This window comes from Eubalaena glacialis, chromosome 11, assembly GCF_028564815.1.
Source record: "Eubalaena glacialis isolate mEubGla1 chromosome 11, mEubGla1.1.hap2.+ XY, whole genome shotgun sequence".
NCBI classification, from domain to species: domain Eukaryota; kingdom Metazoa; phylum Chordata; class Mammalia; order Artiodactyla; family Balaenidae; genus Eubalaena; species Eubalaena glacialis.
In genome coordinates, this window is record NC_083726.1 from 114,013,281 (window position 1) to 114,039,402 (window position 26,122).

The 26,122-nt window shown below is 41.3% G+C and overlaps 1 protein-coding gene and 1 pseudogene across 5 annotated transcripts in view; one reads left to right on the plus strand and one right to left on the minus strand.

Moving 5' to 3' along the window:
- The window catches only part of TULP3 (TUB like protein 3), a 45,898-nt gene that overhangs the window by 12,142 nt on the left and 7,634 nt on the right, over nucleotides 1-26,122 (minus strand). For 4 of the 5 annotated variants that reach the window (XM_061205920.1, XM_061205919.1, XM_061205918.1 and 1 more), the window contains exons 2-4: nucleotides 11,730-11,781; nucleotides 2,794-2,953; nucleotides 1,897-2,073 (exon numbers count right to left, since the gene is read on the minus strand). In XM_061205920.1, coding sequence (XP_061061903.1) covers nucleotides 1,897-2,073; nucleotides 2,794-2,953; nucleotides 11,730-11,781 — 389 coding nt within the window. Of the gene's footprint in view, nucleotides 1-1,896; nucleotides 2,074-2,793; nucleotides 2,954-11,729; nucleotides 11,782-15,993; nucleotides 16,002-26,122 lie in introns of all 5 variants that reach the window. The other variant, XM_061205922.1, reaches the window with a different exon arrangement.
- On the plus strand, nucleotides 23,328-23,974 carry LOC133101259 (rRNA N6-adenosine-methyltransferase METTL5-like; annotated as a pseudogene).

Genomic DNA, 26,122 nt, shown 5'->3' on the forward strand with positions numbered 1-26,122 from the left:
ACTGAGAGTTCTCCTTGCTCTGGCTCCTCCACATCTTTCACTGTCTTTTGTTATAATAACGATAGGGAAGTAACAGAATTACCACGGCCACATTCATATTACAGACAGGGAAACTGAGGCAGAGAAAAGTTGCGCTGCTTTCCCCTTTACCAGCCAGAGGTGGCAGAGCTGAGACTCCAAACCGCACTGGCTGGCCCCAGAGCTGAGCTCTAAAGCACGCCACACGCTGCCCCTGCCACACCCTGCCCCAGTTTCCACAAATACATCATGCTCTATACTCTACACACCTGATGCCTCTGCTGACGTAATTTCTTCTGCCCAAGTTTGCCGCCTAACCAACTAGCGGTGTGATCGAGAACAAATTACTTAGCCTTTCTGAGAACCAATTTTCCTACATGTGAAAAGGAGAGGCTAACACGTGTAACCCCTCACAGTACTGTCACAAATACTGAGATAAGGTATGTCAAGTGCCTGACAAGCAACAGACATTCACAGTGTCAGTCTCCAGCCGCTCCTGAGCTGACAGCTGCGCACAGGAGCACACGCACCGCTCACGCCTCAGCTTAGTCGCCTCCTCCTTCGATGTGGTCCTTGTCCCTCTCACTGCCCCGCAGCGGAGTTCTATTTCTCCTGCTTTCTACTCTATACACCAAAATGTAACTCGAGATCAGGCCATCAGCCAAACTATCTCCTCATTAGCCTTCCTGCTTCCAGACTTGCCCGCTCCAATTCATTCTTCATAGTGCAGAGTAATTTTTCTGCTATCACTCCAGCTTAAAATCCCACACAGGTTCCTGTTACTCTTCACAGGAAGTCCACACCCTAGCTCGGCCTGTAACACCCAACGTAATCGGAGCCCGCCCACCCCTCCAGCCCATCTCTCTCCACGCCCCTTCCCACCTGTCACCTCGCGCTCTGCACTCCAGCCCTTCTGAGCTGCCGGCTCCTCTTCCCGCATCACGCCCTGGCTTACACGTCACCTCCGGATCAACTCTGGTTGGGCACCCCTCTCCACACTCCCTTGGCTATTTAGGTCCATGAAGCCTCAATTTAGGTGCACGAAGCCTCAATCAGAATAAATGCTCCACGAGGGCAGGAGCCTCGTTCACAATTGTTTCCTAAGTGCCTAGAACAAGGCCTGATGTATAGCATATCCTCAATACATGTTTTCTAAATGAATGAATATACGAATCCATTTGAACGTACATCTATCCTACCAGTCTGTGGTAGAACCTCCTGACTCACATATCCCAGGACCCAGCAATGCCTATGACAAAGCAGGTACCCAGCAAACAGCCAGTCATTACTGGCCGTCCGTCTTCTCATCTGAAAAGGGGATGCTTAATTCCTTCTCACTATAAAATTAGTTTTCTAAGAAGGAGAAGACTACAAAGGGCCTCTGAAACGTACAGGAATATTTATGGGAATAACTCCAACTGGCAGAAAGCAGGCTCTAATGGAAAAAGTATTATTAGTTTAAGGATATTTTGATCCAATTTGTGTTTCCACTAAGCTGGCTATTTATCTCTCCCCTTATCACTAGAGGAATATAAACTGTGAAACAGAGGCAGGGTAGGGTGCTGAGGGGCAACTCAGTCAAAGGAACAGGGTGGGGATGACAAAAATAAAATGTCAAAAGGAAGGAAATAGCCGTAATAGTAGCTAATGCTGCTGATATTATACACACACACACACACACACACACACACACACATATTTATATATGTATTTTGGCTGCACCGCGCAGCTTGCGGGATCTTAGCTCCCCGACCAGGGATCAAACCTGGGCCCTCGGCAGTGAAAGCACAGAGTCCTAACCGCTGGACCGCCAGGGAATTCCCTGTTTTATATTTTATTTAACTAACTCACTGCCTCAAAACTGTTACCAATCCTCACCATGTTTCTGGAGAATCTCCTGAAGATCTGGCTTGGAAGCAGGGTCCCAAGTGCTATCTCCATCAGCACTTCCTTCAGTATCCTCCTCCGTGGCAGAAGATCCTACTGAGAGAACGTGGAGTCTGGTTTCCATGTCTTGAGCATCTGGCTTCAGGAAGGCAGCGGGACCATCGATGCCTAGGGGCCCAACAAAAAGAAAAAAGAAGAAAGTATTATCCACTATTTGGCTGGATGGTTTTGGTGTATGTGATCTGAATTAAGAACCACCAAACCGTTTCACTTCTCCTTCTTCAACATCCACGAGGACATTTGTTAACAGAGGAATCCATTTTATTAGCTGGTGTTCATTTTATCAACACGCCCTGACTGCCACTAAAGTAAATGTACGTGATGTTGTGCTTTAGAAACTTAAGAATGAGACTGAAAGCCAAGTAGGTCCTCCGAAGTCCATCCAGATCTCGTCCAAGCCAGGAGCCGAGGGGGCTAGCTTCAGAGTTGTTTAACCCTGTTCTTCCTTTTCCCCGTCGCTGACTCAGATGTCCCTCTGAGTCCGGCTACTGGAAGAATGGGTGCTCTCTACCTGCTCCTGGCTTCATGGTTAACTCTGCCAGGAGGCAACAATCAAGCCTGGAAGCTCCTCAAGTGGGCACTTCTGGGCACTTTCATTTTGCATGTAAAACAACAGTTCCAGGACGGCTGTGAGCTTTAAGGTACCCTCCAAGGATCAGACCACTGCTTTTTATTCCAACTCAGAGGCCCTGAATGTGATTAAAGATACACGAAGGTACCTGGTAACGATGCTAATACTGTCCCTTTGGTCCACCTGAGAATCCTCCTGCCTCCCCCAGGCTTGTGAAACCGTGCAGCAGCAGGCAGAGATGCTGCCTGAGTACACACCGTGCAGGGTGACACCGCCGGGCGGGGCCTGAGGTTCCACCAGCGGGGCATGCTCCTCGCTTCCCCTCGGCTTGGGCCGACGTGGCCGGGCCTCTGGGTTCGGCTGCACCATGAGCGGCTCCAGGCGCTTCTTTCTCTGCTTCTTCTCCAGCAGCGCTCTCTGGGGAAAATTGTGATAGCACAGCCAGGAGAGTGATGATGAGATCTAGCTACTTCAACATATATAGTCTTTCATGGATCCTTACAAAACCTCTTGTGAATTAAATTTTCCCACTTAAGAAATGGGAAAATTGAGACACAGAGAGAGGTAAGGATTCATTCACTTCGTTTAATAAATATTTACTAAACGCCTATAAAAGATCTATCTAAAATTATACAAATGTATTTCTAGCAAAGCTGAGACCATGATCTAAGTATATTAAAAATATATAGTAATTAGCATATGATCAAAGCACAATCAAGTTTAAAATATATGCACACATGAATAGGAGAAAAGATGAAGCAACACGGTAATGGTGATTTCTCTGGGGGGTAGCATATGGATGACTATTTTTCCTTTTCTTAGTTTTCTAAATTTTCTTACTTTTGTAACTGCAAGAAAAAGATAAAACTTATTATCCACCAGGTGTGGAGAAAAGGGGACCCTCCTGCACTGCTGATGGGAATGTAAATTGGTGCAGCCACTATGGAGAACAGTATGGAGGTTCCTTAAAAAACTAAAAATAGAGCTACCATATGATCCTGCAATCCCACTCCTGGGCATATATTTGGAGAAAAAACATGGCTCGAAAGAATACATGCACCCCAATGTTCATTGCAGTGCTGTGTACAATAGCTACGACATGGAAGCAACCTAAATGTCCATCGACAAATGAATGGATAAAGAAGATGTGGTACATATATACGGTGGAATATTACTCAGCCATAAAAAAGAATGAAATAATGCCATTTACAGCAACATGGATGGACCTAGAGATTATCATACTAAGTGAAGTCAGAGCAAGACAAGTATCATATGATATCGCTTGTATGCGGAATCTAAAAAAAATGATACAAATGAACTTATTTACAAAACAGAAATAAACTCACAGAGAATGAAGTTATGGTTACCAAAGGGGAAGGACTGGGGTGGGGGGGACGGATAGAATGGGAGTTTGGGATTGACATATACACACTACTCATATTTAAAATAGATAACCAACAAGGACCTACTGTACAGCACAGGGAACTCTGCTCAATATTCTGTAATAACCTAAATGGGAAAAGAATTTGAAAAAGAATAGACACATGTATATGTATAACTTAATCATTTTGCTGTACACCTTAAACTAACACAAGATTATTAATCAACTATACTCCAATATAAAATTTAAAATTAAAAAAAACTTACTATCCTCTAAACCCCAAACTATTTTCATGTTTTAATCAGCTAAAAAGCAGTAAGTTTTGCTTTCTTGCTCACTTTTACATAATTAGTAATCAAACAAATTAGAGCCAAGGATAAGATGGGAAAAAAATGGCAGTTGGAAAATTCCAATTAAAAAACAATCAACTCTATGGATAAAAGCAAGATAAAGAGCAGGGTAGCAGGAAAAGTCAGGAAAAAAGCATGAGAGACTATCAGAAAAAAACCCAATGAGATGAAAAGGAAGGTACCAGCATATATACTATTTTTAAGCCTTGGCAAATAAGAGCTTATAATACATAGAAATTACCATGGATCTGGGACGTCTCAGAAGAGGAGAGTGTCAAGCCCCAAGCTAAAAAATTAAGCCATGATTTAAAAGCAAAGATATATAACCTACTTTACTGTTTCTCGGGCAAAAAGCCATCTGTTTACTTTTTTCATTGACACTGCTTTTAAAAAGTGCCACTAGGAAGAAGAGTTAATCTAAGGGGTGAGACTATTAGTAGGAAATGAAGCATTTTTTTCCAGAACTGGCCTGATGAAAGCTTGCAGATAAATTCAGAAGACAGAAGAAATATACCTATTCTTTTTTACCCAACCTTGTGCATAAGGAAAGAAGCTAGGGAAGCTAAAATAATATGCCAAAGGGACTATACTGTCAAGAAAGAAAATAGAGCTTAGAGCAAGTTGGGAAAGAATAACTGGGATTTTTGAGGTTATTTTGAGATCCATGAATTAATACGCACAGGTGGACCTTAACGTCCCAGGAACACTAAATACACAGGAGGTTATAATGAGGTTCTCCCCCTGGAACTTGCTGACGAGATTCTTCTAGCAACCAAGAAGTCTGTATAATGGATAAGAAGTAAACTAACTGCCTGAAAGAGATGGTAAACATGAAGTATAAAGACATGAGAAACTGTGGCATATTATCCATGTGAAACAACGGGGACTTCCCTGGCGGTCCAGTGGTTGACACTCCGCTCTCCCACTGCAGGGGCACAGGTTTGATCCCTGGTCCAGGAACTAAGATCCGGTATGCCGTGTGGTACGGCCAAAAAAATAAAAAATAAAATAACTGTGAAACAGCTGATGAAACAAGAACACGAGCTACAGCGAATCCACTTTATTAACATATGTAAAGAAAAAACTGTTGTACAGAAAAAGGGCATTCTGCTTGCGGTCTGGAAAAAAGCAGCCAAAGAGCAAGAATCTGACAGAACATGTCCATCCTGTCCAAGAAAGAGAGATACTGACTCTGGCAGACAAGCGCACCCTATCTACTGGGAAAGCTCCCTCTCTCTGAGGACAGGAAACTATCCAAGGCTTCTTCATGGTCTTGTTGAACGAGCCCTCAGGACTATCTCCTTCTCCTTCCTCTGACTCCTTGCTTACCAATCAGCCTTCTCATTTTCAGTCTAACTTCTTGTTCTTCCCAAGAACAGAGCATCATAAACAGTAGCGATGAATACACACTGCAAGAGTACAGAGTTCTCACTGTAAATGAATAAACTGGCATCTGGCTTCATGAATGAGTGTTGTAAGTTTGACTAGTGTGCATCTGTTCCAGAGGACAATTCTGCCTGTGGTCTAGAAAAGGGGAACCAAAGAGCTAGATGTCACGTTACATCTGGGCTCACTGACAAAACCAAGTTCTGAGACCTGCAAAGGGCAGACTAGATTTGTGGCCACAGTGATCCTATTAAGGTGTCTGGTGGAGCCCGTCTCTATCCATGTCAACGCTAGTCACACCCATTCAGATCAACAACTTAAGAAAAAACAACTCTAGATTCAAACTGTGAACCTCAGGGACACAGCTGCTACATTATTGCACTGAATATACCCTCCTATTGTCCAAGTTTGTAAATAAGAAAAAAACTCACAAAATACCCACAAATGGGCAAACTGTCATCTTGGTAAAAACTGTCACCTAACTTAGCATTCTAATGACCCTCACATAATTTGGACGGAGGAGAAGAGATGTGGCTGAGTTTCAATGTAATGGTGTCAACTTATTTGTGCTTTACCTTCCCTGAAAAGCTAAGAGTGCTTTAGATGAGGCTACGTAAACAAAGGACTCCTTACCTTTGTAAGGGGAAGGTCAGGGCAGTCGGGAAAAGAGCCAAAGGTGACTGTTTGATGCCTAAATACAATTAAAAATGTTGACTTCAGGACTTTTAAGTGTCACATAAACTAAACCTTTAAATTTCCCAGCTCCCTTGGAAACTGAGCAATAACTCAAAGAATCCATCTTCTCCAGAATCTGGTGGTAGGTCCTACTATCATTCCCTGAAGCAAAATATTGAATGGTAATACCAAAATAAATGAGGAAATAAAGGAGATTATATTCGGGGGGGGGGGGGTTCCATCAAAGGACTGTATCCAATAAAATAATAAATCCCATGCAAGCCTCAAATTAATGATAGCTTGAGACTCCACTGATTCTCAATTTTCTAAGGACTCCCAGAGATAATGGGTTGGTTACTTTATGACATTCTTGGAACGGACTGCGTAACCGCAGGTACAACCACCAAGATCACAATGGTTGCCAGAGGTCTATCAGTTTGGCTAAAAATAATCAACCTTCCTGGCACACAAAGAGAGATCATGGGAGGATGAAACTAAAAGTTTAAAATCGGACTTTTTTTTTGGCCACACCAAACGGTTCTGGGGATCCTAGTTCCCCGACCAGGGGTGGAACCCGGGCCCCTGCGGTGGAAGCGCCGAGTCCCAACCCCTGGACCGCCAGGAGTCCCTGAATCAGACTTCTTCAAGTACCAATTCGACGCACTGATGGCTGCCTCCCTTCGAAGGGTGCGTATCCATAGTTGGGGACCCAGCCCAAAGGGACTGTGCTATACTTTAATCCATTGACCGCCAGATGGCATAAACGTTCTCCACCTAATGTGCATCCCTGTCTGAGTAACATCCCTGAGAGAATCTGAAAATCTTTACATTCTGGAGCTAGCTAAGGTGTCACATACCCCGAAAATATGAGTACCTAGTGAGGTAGTAAAAATAAAAGCAAAATATACTCAGCGGGAATAAATGGTGGTGGGACAACTGGATATCCACATGCAAAAGAGTGATTTTGGACCCTGCCTCATACCACATAAAAAGAGTAACTCAAAACAGATCATGGAAAGTGTAAAACTCTTAGAAAAAAACACAGGAGCAAGTCTTTGTAACCTCGTGTAGGCAATGGTTTCTTAGATGACACCCCAAGTGCAAGTGACAAAAGAAAAAACAGATAAAACTTTTGGGCTGAAGATGATACCATCAAAAAAGTAAAAAGACAACCCACAGAATTGGAGAAGATATTTACAAATAATATTTCTGATAAAGAACTTGGGTCTACACTATATAAAGAACTCTTACAACTCAAAACCAAAAAGAAAGTAACCCAGTTTGAAAACGGGCAAAGGATTTGGATGGACATTTCTCCAAAGAGAACATACAGATGGCCACTAAAAATGCTCAACATCACTAGTCATTAGGGAAATGCAAATCAAGACTATAATGAGACTCCACTTCAGACTCACTAAAATGGCTCTAATCAAAGACAGACAATAATAAGTACTGGCAGGAAAGTGGAGAAACTGGAAGCCTTATACACTGCTGGTGGGAGTGTAAAATGGTCAGTGACTGTGGAAAACAGTCTGGCAGTCCCTTGAAATGTTCAACACAGAGTTACCATATGACCTGCAAAGCCACTCCTATTACCCAAGGCATATTAGGTATATCTTGGTATACCTATACTTGGGTAGATCACCCAAGAGAAATGAAAACACGTCCACACAAAAACTTATACACAGATGTTCAGAGAAGCATTATTTGTAATGTGGAAACAACCCAAATGTCCATCAACTGATGAATGGAGAAACATGGTCTGTCCACAAAACAGAATGTATTCAATAGTAAAAAGGAATGAATTCCTGATACATGCTACAACATGGGTGAGCCCTTTGCTAAGCCAAAGAAGCCAGGCACAAAAGACTGTATATTGTATGATTCCACTTACACAAGGTTTAAAAATCATTTGTACACTGTAACTGAGCATTAATAATATGTGAATTACATTTCAATAAAGCTGTTCAAAAATCTGTATAGGACAAAAACAGCCATGTGTAAATTATCTGCAAGTCTAGGATTTTTAAACATTAAATTCTAAGATTAACTATCAGAAAAACAGGATAGATATGAAGGAAATGAATTTAATCAAATCAATAACAACTGTAGTGGATGATAAAAGAATACACTGAGAGAAGGGAAAGGCTCTCTGTGGAAATAAGGTAAGTAGAACTGAAGGGCAGGATTCACCTTGTGTCTCTAGTACGAATGATCCAAGGCAGGGAGTGTCCTGGCCAGATATCATGTATCTCATTCCTTGGGCAGGTATATCCCTTTAGTAGAGGTGAATTAATTACACCATCACACAATGATATTTACAATAAAGCTCATTTTACAAACTCCACTTGCTCTGATTTCGAACTTACCAGACAGACTCTTCTAACGGGAAACTGATGACCTGATGATTCCGGTATATGGTTCACCAGCAATTAATAAATTAATCCCAACTTAGATTCACCGCTTATGATACTGGTTAGTATGAACCAATCCTCACGAGACTGATTAACTCTGGTTGCTCTCAGCAAACTACTTCTCACGCTCAGCCCAGTAACTCCCAACCACAGGGACATTCCCACAGCAGAATTCCCACACCGCAGGCGGGGTGGGGAGAGGGAGGGTCCCCAGTCCCTCCCGACTCCACCTACACGCACTGCCATGGGTGGGAATGCCCCGTACCCCTCAGAGGTGGGGGGGGGGGCCCGGCATGCCCTGGATTGTGAGCCTCCCACCAAGAGGCTGCCAGCCTGGGAGGCCAGAGTCAGGAGCAACCGAGCCTTCCTCAATGCACCGCCACCCACGCCAGCCCTAACTCCCACGCTCTAAGATCCTCCCCAGCAACCTGTTGTCTTACCCAGTCTGACCTCACTCCACACACCAAAGAACTGGGGTTCACAGAGTTTGAGGACCTTACTTGAAATCACACAGCTAATGAAAGGCACAGCCAGAACGGGAACCAAAGTCTGCTCCTGGGCCCAGTGTTGTATTTAGTATGTGGCGCTGCCTTTCCTGCTACAGCCCGTCTGACCGTGCAGTCCCTGGCCCCCTGCTGACGAACCTCCTCTTCTGTTCGTGGCAGCATTTCAGGGCTCGCACAGGATGCTCATACACTAGTTAGCAACAAAATTTATACATCAGGTCCAAAGAGATTGCTTTGAATCTTTAAAAATTCCCATAAAATTTTATGTCTTTATATTCACTGACTATCTCTGGTAAAGAACTAGCCAAGTAGAGGGAGAAAGACTTTTCACCAAATATCTTTTTTGTATAATTTGAATTCTTATTATTTTTTTATTTTTTTATTTTTTTGGCCATGCGGCAGGCGGGATCCTAGTTCCCCAACCAGCGGTAGAACCTGTGCCCCCTGCAGTGGAAGCACGGAGTCCTAACCACTGGACGGCCAGGAAAGTCCTTCATATGCTTTTATTACCTATATAAAACCATAGTTTAAAAATGTTTGTACTATAAAAAGGCTTACAAAAGCCCCAAATCCCAAAATACCACACACATACCACACCACATGTAGCATTCTCACTGAAAAGAATAAAAATTACAAAACAGTTGGGCCATCTTTTTTAAAAATCCAGAAAATATACCTATATACAAAACTCAAAAACTACACAAAATTTAAATCTTATGTCTTATTTCATCACTTGGTAAATGACCATAGATTTCATTTCATGTTAGCAAGGGATGTACCCCTGAGCCTTATAAAAATAAATGAAAGATCTAAACAAAGATCTAAAATCTTGTGGTATGTCTCCCTAAATACAGTCTGCTATGCAATGGAATGTAAAAGATAAAGGGCTCATCGCAATTATTCTGATCTTGGGCAGGGGCGGGGGTCGAGGGGGGGGAGAGGTGATAAATCTATATCTAATCATGATTTCCCTTGTGATCCCAGATTCATTTCTTTCCTGTGTGTGTTTGTTTTTTCAGTACTAGAAAGAATTGTTTATTTCACAGGCTCAGCAGCAGTTTTACGGAATCAGGTGCACAACCCAAGCTGGTTCCTCTGCTTAGAGGCCACATGCCCTGCGCAGGGAGATGCAGGCAGCCTCCTGCAACTGCTGAGACGTTTGTGGCCGTTTCCTACCCTGCTGTGCAACACCAGATTTGCTTAAAATGTGCCCCAGTCTCCTTAAAGGATGCCAGCAGTGGTTGTGAGGAAGCCTGCCTGTCCGTGAAGCTGCTACTGTCGGGCTCCCTGGGCCAGGACACCTGGAGGTGGGCAGGGCGAACGGTGCGCACCACCACCGGGCCTCGTCCGGAGGCGGTGAGGCTGAGGCCATGATCCAGGCCCGGGAGGCCGAGCCCAGCCAGGGAGGAGGGCAGTGGGCAGAGCAGGATGCGTGGTGCTGACCACCGAGGCGACTGCCGCCACCTTGAAGCGGAGGGTCCCTGAAGACCACCGGGCCACGCTCCATTCCAGGCGCACATGAGAAGGCCTCCCAGGTGGTGGCCTGAGAGGCGGTGGACTTGGTGACAGGCCCCACGGAGGCACCATGGACCCCAAGGGCTTGGGAGGGGCCCTGGAGGCCAGATGGTCCCAGGCGCGTCCCCATGGAGACCTCGTAACTAGTTTGTAGTGATTCCACCTTTAAAGTAATTTACTACACTCCAAGTCCTGTTACGAGGTCCAACAGCAACATAAAAAAGCAAGACAAAACTTTGGAGGTATTTTTAGTCACCTACCACTCTAGACACTGATTGTTAATGATCCTACATCACAGCCTGGACCTACAGAGTTTCCTGAATTAGAAAACATTCATATGGAAGTAATATATGTTGGGTATAGGTTCTAAACTGACTAATCATGATGATCACATCATGTAACAATACAAAACTGTTCATTTATTCCTTCCTTCATTCAAACATTTAATGAAGGATCACTATGGGCCCAGCCCTAGGCCAGGAACTTCTGATATAATGGTCATCATTAACAGACTCAGTTCCCGTCCTCATGGAGCTTAGTCTAATGGAGGAGATGAACATAAGTCAAATCAGTGCAAAAAAAAGATAATAATAATGTATAAGTGAAAAGTGGGACCAGTGCTGTGAAGAAAAGTATTCTGTAGACAACAGAGGCTTTTAAGCAGCACAGTACCATTTTCAGATTTGCATTTTAAGATAAGAAAAAGATCTTGTAGTTACATGAAATTACAGTGCAGAGAGGTGTTTAAGGCAGCAGGATCAAATTAACTACACAGAAATACAATGTTTACATTTTCCTATATCTTATGACAGCTGCCAAGGAATTTTCAATGATTGTAAATCTAAGGCCAGTTTTAATGCTGATGTCCTCAAGGCATGTGGGTCTTGCCAGAGCCCAAAGTCCAGACCATCAGCTTCATGGTCAGTATAGCTGTCCACGTCTTTCAAGAAAGGAGACTCTACTCACCTGATTGTCCAGTTTCAGCTGCCGGAGCTTCACGGTCTCATCCTCAAAGGCACTGTTAAAAAAAACATGAAAAAAAAGCATGTAAAGAGAAAATCCTTTTAAAACCATGTCAATCTCATCTTTTCCATGTATCTAGTCCTTTGGGCTATTTGGAACCAATTAATTCTACCTTAGGGAAAGCACGGGTTTCTAGATGCTGCCCACAGTGACTGCAGGAGGACGTGCCATCCTTAATGCCACACATAGTCCACAGAGGACCTGAGGAGACTGAAACACCCAAAGGATAAGAAAAAGGCAGAGCACAGACCCCCATGCATGCGGGGATTTTTTTTTTTCTCTTTAAAACCATATACTGGGGACTTCCCTGGTGGCGCAGTGGTTAAGAATCCGCCTGCCACTGCAGGGGACACAGGTTTGAGCCCTGGTCCGGGAAGATCCCACATGCCGCGGAGCAACTAAGCCCATGCACCACAACTACTGAGCCTGCGCTCTAGAGCCCACGAGCCACAACTACTGAGCCCGCATGCCACAGCTACTGAGGCCCACATGCCTAGAACCCATGCTCCGCAACAAGAGAAGCCACCACAATGAGAAGCCCGTGCACTGCAAGGAAGAGTAGCCCCCGCTCGCCGCAACTAGAGAAAGCCCGCATGCAGCAATGAAGACCCAATGTGACCAAAAAATAAATAAATAAAAAATCTACAAACAACAAATGCTGGAGAGGGTGTGGAGAAAAGGGAACCCTCTTGCACTGTTGGTGGGAATGTAAATTGATACAGCCACTATGGAGAACAGTATGGAGGTTCCTTAAAAAACTAAAAATAGAATTACCATATGATCCAGCAATCCCACTACTGGGCATATACCCAGAGAAAACCATAATTCAAAAAGACACATGCACCCCAATGTTCACTGCAGCACTATTTACAATAGCCAGGTCAGGGAAGCAACCTAAATGTCCATCGACAGACGAATGGATAAAGAAGTTGTGGTACATATCTACAATGGAATATCAGCCATAAAAAGGAACGAAACTGAGTCATTTGTTGAGACATGGATGGATCTAGAGACTGTCATACAGAGTGAAGTCAGAAAGAGAAAAACAAATATCGTATATTAACGCATGTATGTGGAACCTAGAAAAATGGTACAGATGAACCGGTTTGCAGGGCAGAAGTTGAGACACAGATGCAGAGAACAAACGTATGGACACCAAGGGGGAAAAGCGGCGGGGGGGGTGGGGATGGTGGTGTGTTGAATCGGGCGACTGGGATTGACATGTATACACTGATGTGTATAAAACTGATGACTAATAAGAACCTGCTGTATAAAAAAATAAATTAAATTAAATTAAAATATTAAAAAAAAGATATAAGCAACAAGGATATATTGTATAGCACAGGGAATTATAGCCATTATCTTGTAATAACTAATATAATATTGTAAATGAACTATACTTCAATAAAAAAGGAATATTAAAAGTTAAAAACATTTGCTAATTTGATAGGTAAATTGGCCTCTTGATTTAATTTATGGTTTTGATGACTTTAAACAATTTCTAAATAATTTTTCATGTTTATTAATTACTTAATATAGTGAGTTTAAACAATTTTTCATATTTATTAATTACTTAATAAAGTGTAGTTAAATAGGGACTACATTAAAGTCTTGCAATAATGCTGAAGGGAATTCAGCACTATCTAGTCTCAATCTTTCATTTCATAGATAAGGACCAGTAGTTAGTCCAGGGAGGTTATATGGTTTGACCAAAGATCAGACAGAATTATCACTGATTAAAAAAAAAAAAAATACTTAGCACTGTGTCTGGAATATAATGAATACTCAGTATATGGTTTTTTTTTAAAATAAATTTATTTATTTATTTATTTAGTTTTGGCTGCGTTGGGTCTTTGTTGCTGCGCGGGCTTTCTCTAGCTGCGGCGAGCAGGGGCTACTCTTCATTGCAGTGCGCAGGCTTCTCATTGCGGTGGCTTCTCTTGTTGCAGAGCACGGGCTCTAGGCACGCGGGCTTCAGTAGTTGTGGCACGCGGGCTTAGTTGCTCCGCGGCATGTGGGATCTTCCCAGACCAGGGCTTGAACCCGTGTCCCCTGCACTGGCAGGTGGATTCTTATCCACTGCGCCACCAGGGAAGTCCCAGTGCTAAGTATTTTTAATGTATTATTTTATTTACTCCTCAAAACAGTCCTATGAATTAGGTACTATTATTTTTCACACTTTGAAGATAAAGAAACAGACCTGAAGAGCCATGCAGAAACAGCAGAAACAGACACTAATCCTGGTCCCTTTGCAAAGTCTAAACTACACCTAAAAACCAAATATATTCTACTTCTTTTTTGAAGCTAGCTCTAGGAGACAGAAAGTTAGATAGTATATAGCATCTTACTAAGGCCACTGACTTCCTTTAGCTCTAGCAAGTCATGTAACTTCCTCTTCAATAAAAGAATTAATAACACACTATGCCAGGGAATTCCCTGGTGGTCCAGTGGTTAGGACTCCACGCTTCCAATGACGGGTTGCCCTGGTTCGATCCCTGGTTGGGGAACTAAGATCCCGCAAGCTTGTGTGGCCCAGCCAAAAACAAAACAGAACAATACAAAACTCTATGCCAGTCATCACAGTAGACTGCAAGTACGGATGAACAGACAAGATTTAATACCATCCGGAGACAGATTTGCTTGACTGACGGAAGTCCACAAAAATGGAATCAAATGACTGTCTTCAACTGATAAACCAAACCCTTCTGAATGTCTTTAAGCTCTCTCTAAAGTCTTTTCTATTTCTGACAATTTCCTAATTTAAGATTTTGTGACTCATCATTCTTAGAAACAGTAAAGTACAAAACAAGGCAGAAGTGGTTCTCAATTATTTGTACTATGAATTTTTACTAGGAGTTGATTGCCAGAAAAAAACTATAAATACAAAATCTTATTTAATAAGACAAATTCCATGGCTACAAAGGGAAGAATGGCTTTCCTGCATTTGGGGTAAACACACCAAAGCACTTTGGTTTAACGGTTAACCACCACATTCCTACATTTTAGAGGTTTTATGCATTTTAATAATGCATTGCAACCTGGAATTGTATACGATGTCCAAGGCTCTTCCTGACCACTAACGTGTAAGCAGATTTAATAACCCCTTAGATATAGATGTGGACGTGCATTCTGATTCTCTGACAGTCCCCTCTATTAATTCCTTTATAACCTTTACGTTTTAGAATAACAACGTGGGCTTCCCTGGTGGCGCAGTGGTTAAGAATCCGCCTGCCCATGCAGGGGACACGGGTTCCAGCCCTGGGCCAGGAAGATCCCACATGCCGCAGAGCAACTAAGCCCATGCACCACAACTACTGAGGCTGCGCTCTAGATCCCGTGAGCCACAACTACTGAGCCCGCGTGCCACAACTACTGAAGCCTGCGTGCCTACAGCCCATGCTCCACAACAAGAGAAGCCACCGCAATGAGAAGCCCACTCACCACAACGAAGAGTAGCCCCCGCTCGCCGGAACTAGAGAAAAGCTTACGTGCAGCAACAAAGACCCAACGCAGCCAAAAATAAAATAAATAATAAATTAAAAAAAAAAAAAAAGAAGAGCAACAACAATATTGAGTGTTAAATAATCATCTCGTTTCCCCCCTGGCTTAGAAGAGTGACAAATAGACAAAAATATCAGATATGTTATACATGTCACCTCGACTTTGTGGGCCCCTATCTAGATATGCTCCTGATTTACTTACTGTTTTTAATCCTCATTCACATATTTTTAAACCAAGCTTTATGTATACAGTGATAGATTATTAGTATCCAGTGAACATTAGTATACACTTGAAAAAGTCCTACATACAACAACTAAGACAAAAAGTAAATTCACTGTAATGGATTAGTATTTTCAACAGCTACTGCTATGAATCTGCTTTTCCTCCAACTCACTTGGCCCTCTTCACTAAACCAGAACTGTGAGACCCTCTAGCATGGAAAAAAAAATCATTCTATCCCCCCATAAAATGCTAAAACCTCTTCAATAACGCTAATATCTGAAACACAACTGAAGTCCTCAAACATTTCTCTTAAGACCTCTAACAGTGAACAAAACAGGTGTGTCTCTAATGCCTTATCCTGACACCATTAATTCCTTTCATCAAGCCTGGGCAAGATGAACAGTTTACATAAACAGGGTGGTATAATCAAAGCATCTGACCGGAACAGAAGAGGCACTAAACAGATGCTATGTAACTGTAGCACTTAGATACCTCCTCCACATCAAAAGTTACACTTTCTCTGTGCTCTAGTTTTAAATTATAACTTAGCAGAAATCATAAAGATATTTTATGTACTTATAATAAATCTGAACTAGCATTTCTAGTCAAACTGGAATATGATCTTACTAAACTTGCATTTTTTCCTTTAATAGTCTCTTTCCTTCATTTGAAACTAAGTTGTTGAATAGCAAGCCTAAACAAGCCTGGTTAGTAAATCCACACAAAACAAAAAGAAGTCCTATAGAGTAAAAGAAATGAAATTACTGTTTTTCCTCCCATTTTTCTCATGGAAAATTTCCTACTTTACTTGGTACAGAAAAAACCTTAAACATGTATCTTTGAGGAACACAGATCAATCACACAAGTGTGGCCCACGGGAATGCCCACAGAACACCACTCTCTTGGACTATTCTCCAGTTACTGATTAGCCACAATCTAAACTGAAGATACCCACAAGGCTCTACTACAGAATATACACAGAGAATTTTCTGAGAATGTCCTCAACCTACCCAACTTTGTTTATGGGCACCAATCTCAAAATGGATCAAAGACCAAAATGTAAGAGCTACAACTATAAAACTTAGAAGAAAACATAAGAGTAAATCTTCATGGGACTTCCCTGGTGGTTCAGTGGTTAAGAATCTGCCTGCCAATGCAGGGGACACGGGTTCGAGCCCTGGTCCGGGAAGATCCCACATGCCACAGAGCAACTGGGCCCGTGAGCCACAACTACTGAGCCTGCGCTCTAGAGCCCGCGAGCCACAACTACTGAGCCCATGCGCCCAGAGCCCATGCAATGCAACGAAGGGAAGCCACCGCAATGAGAAGCCCGCACACCGCAACAAAGAGTAGCCCCCGCTCGCCGCAACTAGAGAAAGCCCGCGCGCAGCAACAAAGACCCAACGCAGCCAAAATTAATTAAAAGAACAACAAAAAAAAAACACAATGAGATACCACTTCATACCCACCAGGATGGCTATGATAAAAGACAGATAATAACAAGTGTTGGTGAGGCTATAGAGAAATCAGAATCCTCATTTACTGCTGGTGGGAATGTAAAATGGTGCAGACACTTGGGAAAATAGTCTGGCAGTTCTTAAAATGTTTAAACATAAAGTTACCATATGACCCAGAAATTCTACTCCTAGGCATATAGCCAAGAGAAATGAAAAGACATATACCCACACCAAAACTTGTACACATTTTTTTCTTTATAGCATATTATTTCTTTAATAGAAAGGAATTCTGAAATAGTATATGTGTTCTACATCGATTATAAAAATAATACATACCCATTTCATAAATCTTATTAAAATTTATAAAGAAAAAGAAATGTTTTTTCATAATTCTATCATCTTGAGATGATCACTACTAACTGCAGCAAACATCTTTCTAAATGTTTCCATACATTTATTTACATTTACATATTTGAAATATTTATGACTTTTGCATCTTTTTAACTTAAGATTATACCATAAGCATCTTTTTATTATTATAAAAGTATTAAAAATATTACATTAAATGGCTATATAATATTCTATCATACAGACATTTCATAAATTTGTTTTCTTTTTTTATTGTGGTAAAAAACACATGATAAAATTTAATATCTCAACCATTTTTAAGTGTATAGTTCAGTAGTGTTAAGTATGTTTACATTGTTCTGTGTATAACAATTTTTATGGCAGCGTTATTCACAATAGGCAAAAGGTAGACACAGCCCAAATTCATTCATCAGCTGATGAATGGACCTGGTATATCTATCTATACAATACAATATCATTCAGCCATAAAAAGGAATAAGTATTGAAACATAGGAGAACCATGAAAACATTATGCTAAGTGAAAGAAACCAGTCACAAAAGACCACATATTATGATTCCGTTTTTATGAAATTGGCAAATTTAGGGACAATGTAAATTAGAGATTGTTTAGGGATGGGGGATGGGAGTTGGGGGGTAATAGCTACAGGGTATGGAGTAGCTGTTTGAGATGATGAAAATGTCCTAAAATTGATTGTGGTGATGGTTGCACATCTTTGTAAATATACTAATAACCATAAGAAGTGTGTATACTTTAAATGGGTGAACTGTATGAGTTATACCATAAAGTTATTAAAAATAGAATCCGTGAACCCATACTGATTCTAAGTAAATAAACAAATAAAGGTCACAACAAAGATCTTCCTTCCAGACTAATGTCAACTAATAAATATAGAATCAATGACAGAAGTAGAATATGACAATTTTATAACCACCATTTAATAATCGACTTTTGCAAGAAACATCGATGGATGCTATAACCACTGAGTGAAACAGGATATTCAACACAATCTCAAGTATCTCCCCACAGAGTACATTAATTACAAAGAGGAAAAGGTAACTTTACAATGAAGAAATCTGACAGACATCGCCTTAACCAAGTGATGGGATACAGCAACTATGATAGGACAGACTGATATCAGGTATCCCCTGATGTGACGCACTGAGAAGAATACAATACAATGTATGTAATATTCCCGCCAACAATGTTTAACCTAAATCTATTCAGGAGGAATCAACCCCAATGGAGGGAAATTCTGCAAGACAACTGTCAGGACTCTTCAAAAACATCAATATCAAGGGAGATCCTGCCCCGTCGCAAAAGGCTGGAGAACTGTTTGCTCTAGGTTAAAGTAGAGGAAATTTAAGAGATTTCTGGAAACCAGACATAACACATAGCCCTTGAATTCTGGACCACAACATACACACAGTAAAGACTGTCACTGGTGCACTGAGGATATCAGACTATGAGCTCCACATCAGGAAAGAACAGGAATGGGAAGTGTCCTGTGTGCGATAACAGCACTGTGGTCATGCAGGAGAATGCCCTTCTGGGTGGGAACAGGGTAGAAATAATGAAAGAACGGGAACAGGGCAGTAAGTATGAGGGAGCCACACTTCTCTGAGTATCCATGAGTCCATAATGTTATGAATGAATAAATAAATGAATGAATAAATGGGGGAGAAGGGACAGCTCTTCCTTACAGAAAGAAAAAAAAAATCCAGAGAATAAAGATAAAAAGAATGATAGAAATCAAAAATCACCATTAGGAAACACTACAGTAATAACTGTTGCAAGCAAGAACCATCAATGGATTCTAAAGCTGGTAGGTGAAAGTACGATGAGAAAAAGGATATTTGCATAGTGTCAAAATATCTTCCCAATTATAAAAGCAATTATACTCCAATAAAGATGTTAAAAAAAAAAGTATCTTCCCACAAGATAATTACTAATTACAATGGGAAAATAGTACCTTTATAGTGGAGAAACCTAGGAGACAGCATCTTAACTAAGTGATTAAGATTAGCATCACCAATAGCAAGATAACAACATGTTCCTCCTGACATGGTGCACTGAGAAGGGCACAGCATCAGGTAGGTGGGATTCTTGTTTTTTTTTTTTTTTGACAGCCGAGTGGAAGTGCAGAGTCTTAACCACTGGACCGCCAGGGAAGTTCCAAGGATTCTTGCCAAAAATGCATAGTCTCGATTTAATCATGAGGAAACACCAGACAAACTCACAGTGAGGAACAGTCTACTCTTCAAAAGTATCAAAGTCAGTAAAGGCAAATTAAGGCAGATTAAGAAACTGCAGGGGCTTCCCTGGTGGCGCAGTGGTTAAGAATCTGCCTGCCAATGCAGGGGACACGGGTTCGAGCCCTGGTCCGGGAAGATCCCACATGCCGCGGAGCAACTAAGCCCGTGCGCCACAACTACTGAGCCCACGTGCCACAACTACTGAAGCCCGCATGCCTAGAGCCCGTGCACCACAACAAAGAGTAGCCCCTGCTCGCCACAACTAGAGAAAGCCCGCGCACAGCAACGAAGACCCAACGCAGCCAAAAATTAATAACTAAATTAATTAATTAATTTTTTAAAAAGGCAATGAATTTATGTGAAGGGCACAGGTTATCAACTGTACTTTTCTTGCAACTTTCCAGCATATTTAAATTTTTTCGAAATAAGAAATTAGAGGAAAAAAAGAAAACAGACATTTTGCTAAATGTCTATTTCACAGTCATGTACTGAGTACAATTGAAATCCACATGTCCTTTATTCTAGCACCTAAATTACATATGCAGTATTTCTAAGGAAGGCGGATGATATGAAACAATAAAGAAATGTGCCCAAGATCAAACATGTGAGAAACTTAGAGCCTACCTTAAAACATTACTCATTCGATTGCTGGTCCACAGCTGGTCCACCTAACAGACCATGCTGCCAAAAATTTGAAGCATTTAATAATATATCAGTGACCTGCTAGATTCCATGATTATTCTACACTTTTAACATTCCTGTCAAGTTCTCCCAGCCTGCAAAAAATAAATAAATAAATTTTTCTAGCTGCCAATAACAACATTCATTGCTGCTATACAGTCAAGGAGTGCTTCTTGCTGCATCCTACACTGTGCCAGATAATAAGGATGCTGTAACCAGCACCTAGCTGCAATTTGGCCAGTGATGCAGGGAGCTGAACAGGCTTCTTCTGTGGTTCTGCAGGAAGTAAACACTAACCCTGCCAGGAATGCAGCAGGAAAAGACTTGCCAAATGAAGGCTGTGCGCAGTCCATGGCTTTCCTAACAGCAACTGAGTGAACACTTCCTTCATTGACTATAATATTGCTCCACAACATGACAAATGATACTTTTTAGTCTCAGAAACTAGTTACAAGAACTTCCCTGGTGGTCCAGTGGCTAAGACTCTGCGCTCCCAATGCAGGGGGCCTGGGTTCAATCCCTGGTCAGGGAACTAGATCCCACATGCCACAACTAAAGATCCCACGTGCTGCAACTTAGACCCGGTGCAGCCAAATAAATAAATATTAAAACACTTCTAATACTCAAAAGAAAAGCAAAATTACCAAAGAAACTTACAAACCTCAGCACTTTCTAACGTCACCAACATTACTAAGGGCGTGTGGTGCCTAGAATATGGAGGACGTAAAATAAATGTCTGATGAATGAACTTTATAAATTTATTTATTTATTTATTTTTTTGTCTGCATTGGGTCTTTGTTGCTGCGCACGAGCTTTCTCAAGTTGCGGCGAGCGGGGGCTACTCTGCGTTGCAGTGCGCGGGCTTCTCATTGCGGTGGCTTCTCCTGTTGCAGAGCACAGGCTCTAGGTGCACGGGCTTCAGTAGTTGTGGCACACGGGCTCAGCAGTTGTGGCTCACGGGCTCTAGAGTGCAGGCTCAGTAGTTGTGGCGCACGGGCTTAGTTGCTCCATGGCATGTGAGATCTTCCCGGACCAGGGCTCGAACCCGTGTCCCCTGCACTGGCAGGCAGATTCTTAACCACTGCACCACCAGGGAAGTCCCGTGATGAATGAATTTTAAAGGTACATGAAAAACATCCCTCTTACTTATGACTTAATGTAATACTCTAATTCATCATCCCTTGATTTGACTTTGAAGTAGGTAAAAGATATTATCATCCCCATTTTATAGCTGTATGACTACGGAAAATAATAAAATTTTAAAGAATAACCTGTTACCTTGCCTAATTATGAGAAATAATTTCAACAGTGGTTACTGTAAGCCTAAAATGATTTTTTTAAAGGAAAAAACTGTTACTGTTTTTTAGTTTTAAGCCTCAGATGAACCTTTCACAGATTTAATAAACTAGAACCTACACTACTGGTTGAACACATACTGTAGTCTACTATCAGAAAGGCAAATCTCTTAGAGGCACAATCAATCCAGTTGCTGGGATGATAGAGGCTTCTGCTCTGTTCTTTTGTTTTCTCATTTATTTTCCTCTGTCAGTTATGTGTTTAATTGGGACAAAGTTTCAAACTATACTGTAGTATTGGTTATATCATATAAAAGACCTTTAGTCTGTTTGCTGGCCAGAAATAGTCAGTCTGAGATTATTATTCTATATGAGAAAAGCTGGCAGCAATGATTTTTAAACACATTCTCAAATTTGAACTCACTGCACTGTTCATTTTTTTATCAAAATGCATTTGAGAGCCAAATGATTAATAATCTTAGCACCTCCAAGATGGCATATCGTCCCATTACACATTCAACTATATTTTTCTAACCAGATCTCTTGCACTTGTCAATCAAAATTTATTTTATTATATACTTCTGATAAAGTTTTTGTGGCAACTCCCTATTACAATTGCCAGAAAATCTTGGACTCAACAAACAAGCTTTGTTTCATCTACAAAGAATGATGTTCTGTTTGCTACATAATCTTGGCTACCATTGTTCCTACTTTGCTAGATCCATTTGCTGTTAGCTGTTGAATACTGCTTTGACCCTTGAAGGATGTGAGGGTTAGGGGTGCCGAACCTCCTCAAGTCAAAAATCAGTCCAAAATCTGAATATAACTTTATAGCCAGCCCTCTGTATCTGAGGTTCCCCATCCTAGGATTCAGCTGACCAACCAACCACAGATCGTGTAGTACTGCAGTACATATTTATTGAAAAAAATCTGCAAGTAAGTGGACCCACTCAGTTCAAACCCATGTTGTTCAAGGGTCAACTGTATATTCTTGCCTTACCTGATCAGCTTAAATTGACTCTGATCCAAATTGCAAATAGCCCCTCAGTTTTACACTCATCTTTATCGTCTGTAAATATTTACTAGGCGCCTACTGTGTACTAATTTTGTACATACAAGGGACTGAGCAACAAGAACGGACAATTGCGGCATTCATAATGTTACAGAAAAACTTTATAACCTTTTTGGAGGGAAATTTAGCAGGCTTAACCAAAATTTAAACTCTGCATCTCCAAACATACTAAATTTACAAAATACTAGGCCAAACATACAAAGATACATGTAACAAGGATTACTGTCTGTTTTCAATAGGAAAAAACTGAACATAATATTCATGTCTGTCAACAGGTGAGCAATTAATAAGATACATTTATGAAAAATGATACTTTGTGGTCATTAAAAAGAATAAGGTGAATCTAAAGTACTGAGTTGTAAAGCAATCTATGACACTTTGGTTTAAAAAATAGGCTCAGGCGGAGACGCGGCATGAGGAGCCCTCGGCGACTCCAGTCCAGTCTCGGCGCGGGGTACCCTGGAGGCGGGCCGAAGGCTGGCCGAGGACTCTGCCCACCGCTGGCGCGGGGAGGAGAGCGAGAACTGCCTGAGCCGGGTGTACCTTTCGCGCCCTGCGTTCCCAGCCTGGCCCTCAGCCCGCGGCGCTGAAAAAGGGGCAGGGGATCAGAGGTGGCGGCGAGATCCAGGTGAAGCAGGTTTCTCTGCAGATCCAGCGCCGTTAAACCCTGCCAACGCACACTTTTTAAAACATGAAGAAATTAAGGCTTAAGGAACTAGAGAGTCACCTGCAACAAGTGGATGGATTCGAAAAGCCCAGGCTCCTTCTAGAACAGTATCAAACCAGCCCGCGCATTGCAGCATGTATGCTCTACACAATTCATAACACACATGATGACATTGAAAATAAAGTGGTTGCAGATCTAGGCTGTGGCTGCGGAGTGCTTGCATTGGAACTGCAATGCTGGGAGCAGGGTTGTGTGTTGGATTTGACATAGATGAAGATGCACTGGAAATATTTAATAGGAATGTAGAAGAGTCTGAGTTAACAAATGTTGACATGGTTCAGTGTGATGTGTGCTCATTATCTAACAGAATGTCCAAGTCATTTGATACAGTAATTATGAATCCTCCCTTTGGGACCAAAAATAATAAAGGGATAGATATGGCCTTTCTGAAGACTGCTTTGGAAATGGCAAGAACAGCAGTATATTCTTTACACAAATCCTCAACTAGAGAACATATTCAAAAGAAAGCTGCAGAACGGAAAATCAAGATAGATATTATTGCAGAGCTACGATATGACCTGCTGGCACCATACAAGTTTCATAAAAGAAAATCAGTGGACATTGAAGTGGACCTAATTCGGTTTTCTTTTTAAAAGCCTCCAAAGACAAAAGCAGCTTAAAATCTAATTAAAATGAATAAAAAATGTTTACTAAAAAAAAAAAAAGGCTCAGAACAGTTTTTTCAACAAACGGTTCTAGGGCAACTGGATATCCACATGCAGAAGGATGAATCTGGACCTCTACCTCACAGCATACATAAAAATTAACTCAAAATGGATCAAAGATCTAAATATAAGAGCTACAACTTTGAAACCCTTAGAAGAAAACACAGGAGTAAATCTTTGTAGGCTTGGGCTAGGCACTGATTTCTTAGACACGACACCAAAAGCAAAAGGAATAAAGAGAAAAATTAACTAATTGGACTACATGTACATCAAAATAAAAAATATTCACATGTCAAATGACACTATCAGCAATTGAAAATACTATCTATATATGAGATAATATTTGCAAAACGTTTATCTGATAGGCACTTGCATCTAGAATATATATAGAACTGTTACAATTAAGTAATAAAAAGACAAATAACCCAATTAAAAATGGGCGAAGTAGGGCTTCCCTGGTGGCGCATTGGTTGAGAGTCTGCCTGCCAATGCAGGGGACACGGGTTCGAGCCCTGGTCTGGGAAGAGCCCACATGCCGCGGAGCAACTAGGCCCGTGAGCCACAACTACTGAGCCTGCGCGTCTGGAGCCTGTGCTCCGCAACAAGAGAGGCCGCGACAGTGAGAGGCCCGCGCACCGTGATGAAGAGTGGCTCCCGCTTGCCGCAACTGGAGAAAGCCCTCGCACAGAAACAAAGACCCAACACAGCCAAAAATAAATATAAAAATAAATAAATAAATAAAAGATTACTATTAATTAAAAAAAATGGACGAAGTAAATGAATAAACACTTCTTTAAAGATATAGGAGTGACCAATAAGCACATGAAAAAAATGCTTCATATTATTCATCGTTAGGGAAACAAATCAAAACCACAATGAGATGCTATTTCACATCCACTAGGACAACAATAATGAAAAAGACAGACAATAACAAGTATTGGTGAGGATGCAGAGAAACTGGAGTCCGCATACATTGTTGGTGGTCCCATACACTGCCGCAGCCATTTTGGAAAGCAGTCTGATAGTTCCTCAAGCTGTAAAACAGAGTCACCACATGACCCAACAACCCTACTTGGATATATACGAAAGAGAAGTGAGAATATATGTTCTCACGAAGACTTGGACACGAGTGGTCATATAGCAGTATTAACTCGTTATAGCCAAAAAGTGGAAACTCAAACGCCCATCAATTACTGAATGGATAAACAAAACGTGGCGTAGCCGTACAAGAGAACATTATTCAGCAATAAAAAGGAACGAAGTACTGATATATGCAGCACATGATAACATGAATGAACCGCAGAAACGTTTTGCTAAGTCACAGAATCCAGTCACAAAACACCATGTATCATACAATTCCACTTACATGAAATGTCCAGAATAGGCAAATCCGTAGAGGCAGAAAGTAGATTAGTGGCTGTCTTGGGCTAGGAGTAGGGGAGGGGGACAAGGGAGTGACTGTAAATGGGCAGGTTTCTTTGGTGGGGGTGTGTGTATGATGGGAATGTTCTAAGATTAGATTTTGGTAATAGTTGCAAAACTCTGCAAATACGCTAAGAACTATTGAATTGCATACTTAAAATGGGTGTATTTTTCAGTATGTAAATTATACCTCAATATAGCTATTAAAAATAAGGTACAGTGTATATACTGTATTTTCAGTATATAAAGATTATATTTTTCTAAGTGGGGAAAAAAAAAAGATGTGTGTGATGTCCACAGGCACAGAACTCCAGGATATACACAAACTGTTAACAAGTTGCCTCAAAGGTAGGGTATCAAAAAAACTTTCTTTTCCAAACCAGACATTTTTGAGAGTAAAAGAGTATGAGTAATTATACATTTATAATTATAAATGTAATTAGTAATTACAACAGCAGCTGTAAATCAGAGAGACAAGGGTAGTGAAACAGTAAACACGTAGTGAAAAAGTAAAACACGTTTTACTTTTGTGATTTCACAGAACCACTCACCAATCATTACTTCCCTCCAACTTACGGACATATAAATAGCCCTTAAAGTCTAATTTTATATCTAGTAATCTATTATTGGCACACTGATGTTTATGTGGGTTTGTTCAGGCAATATTTCCAT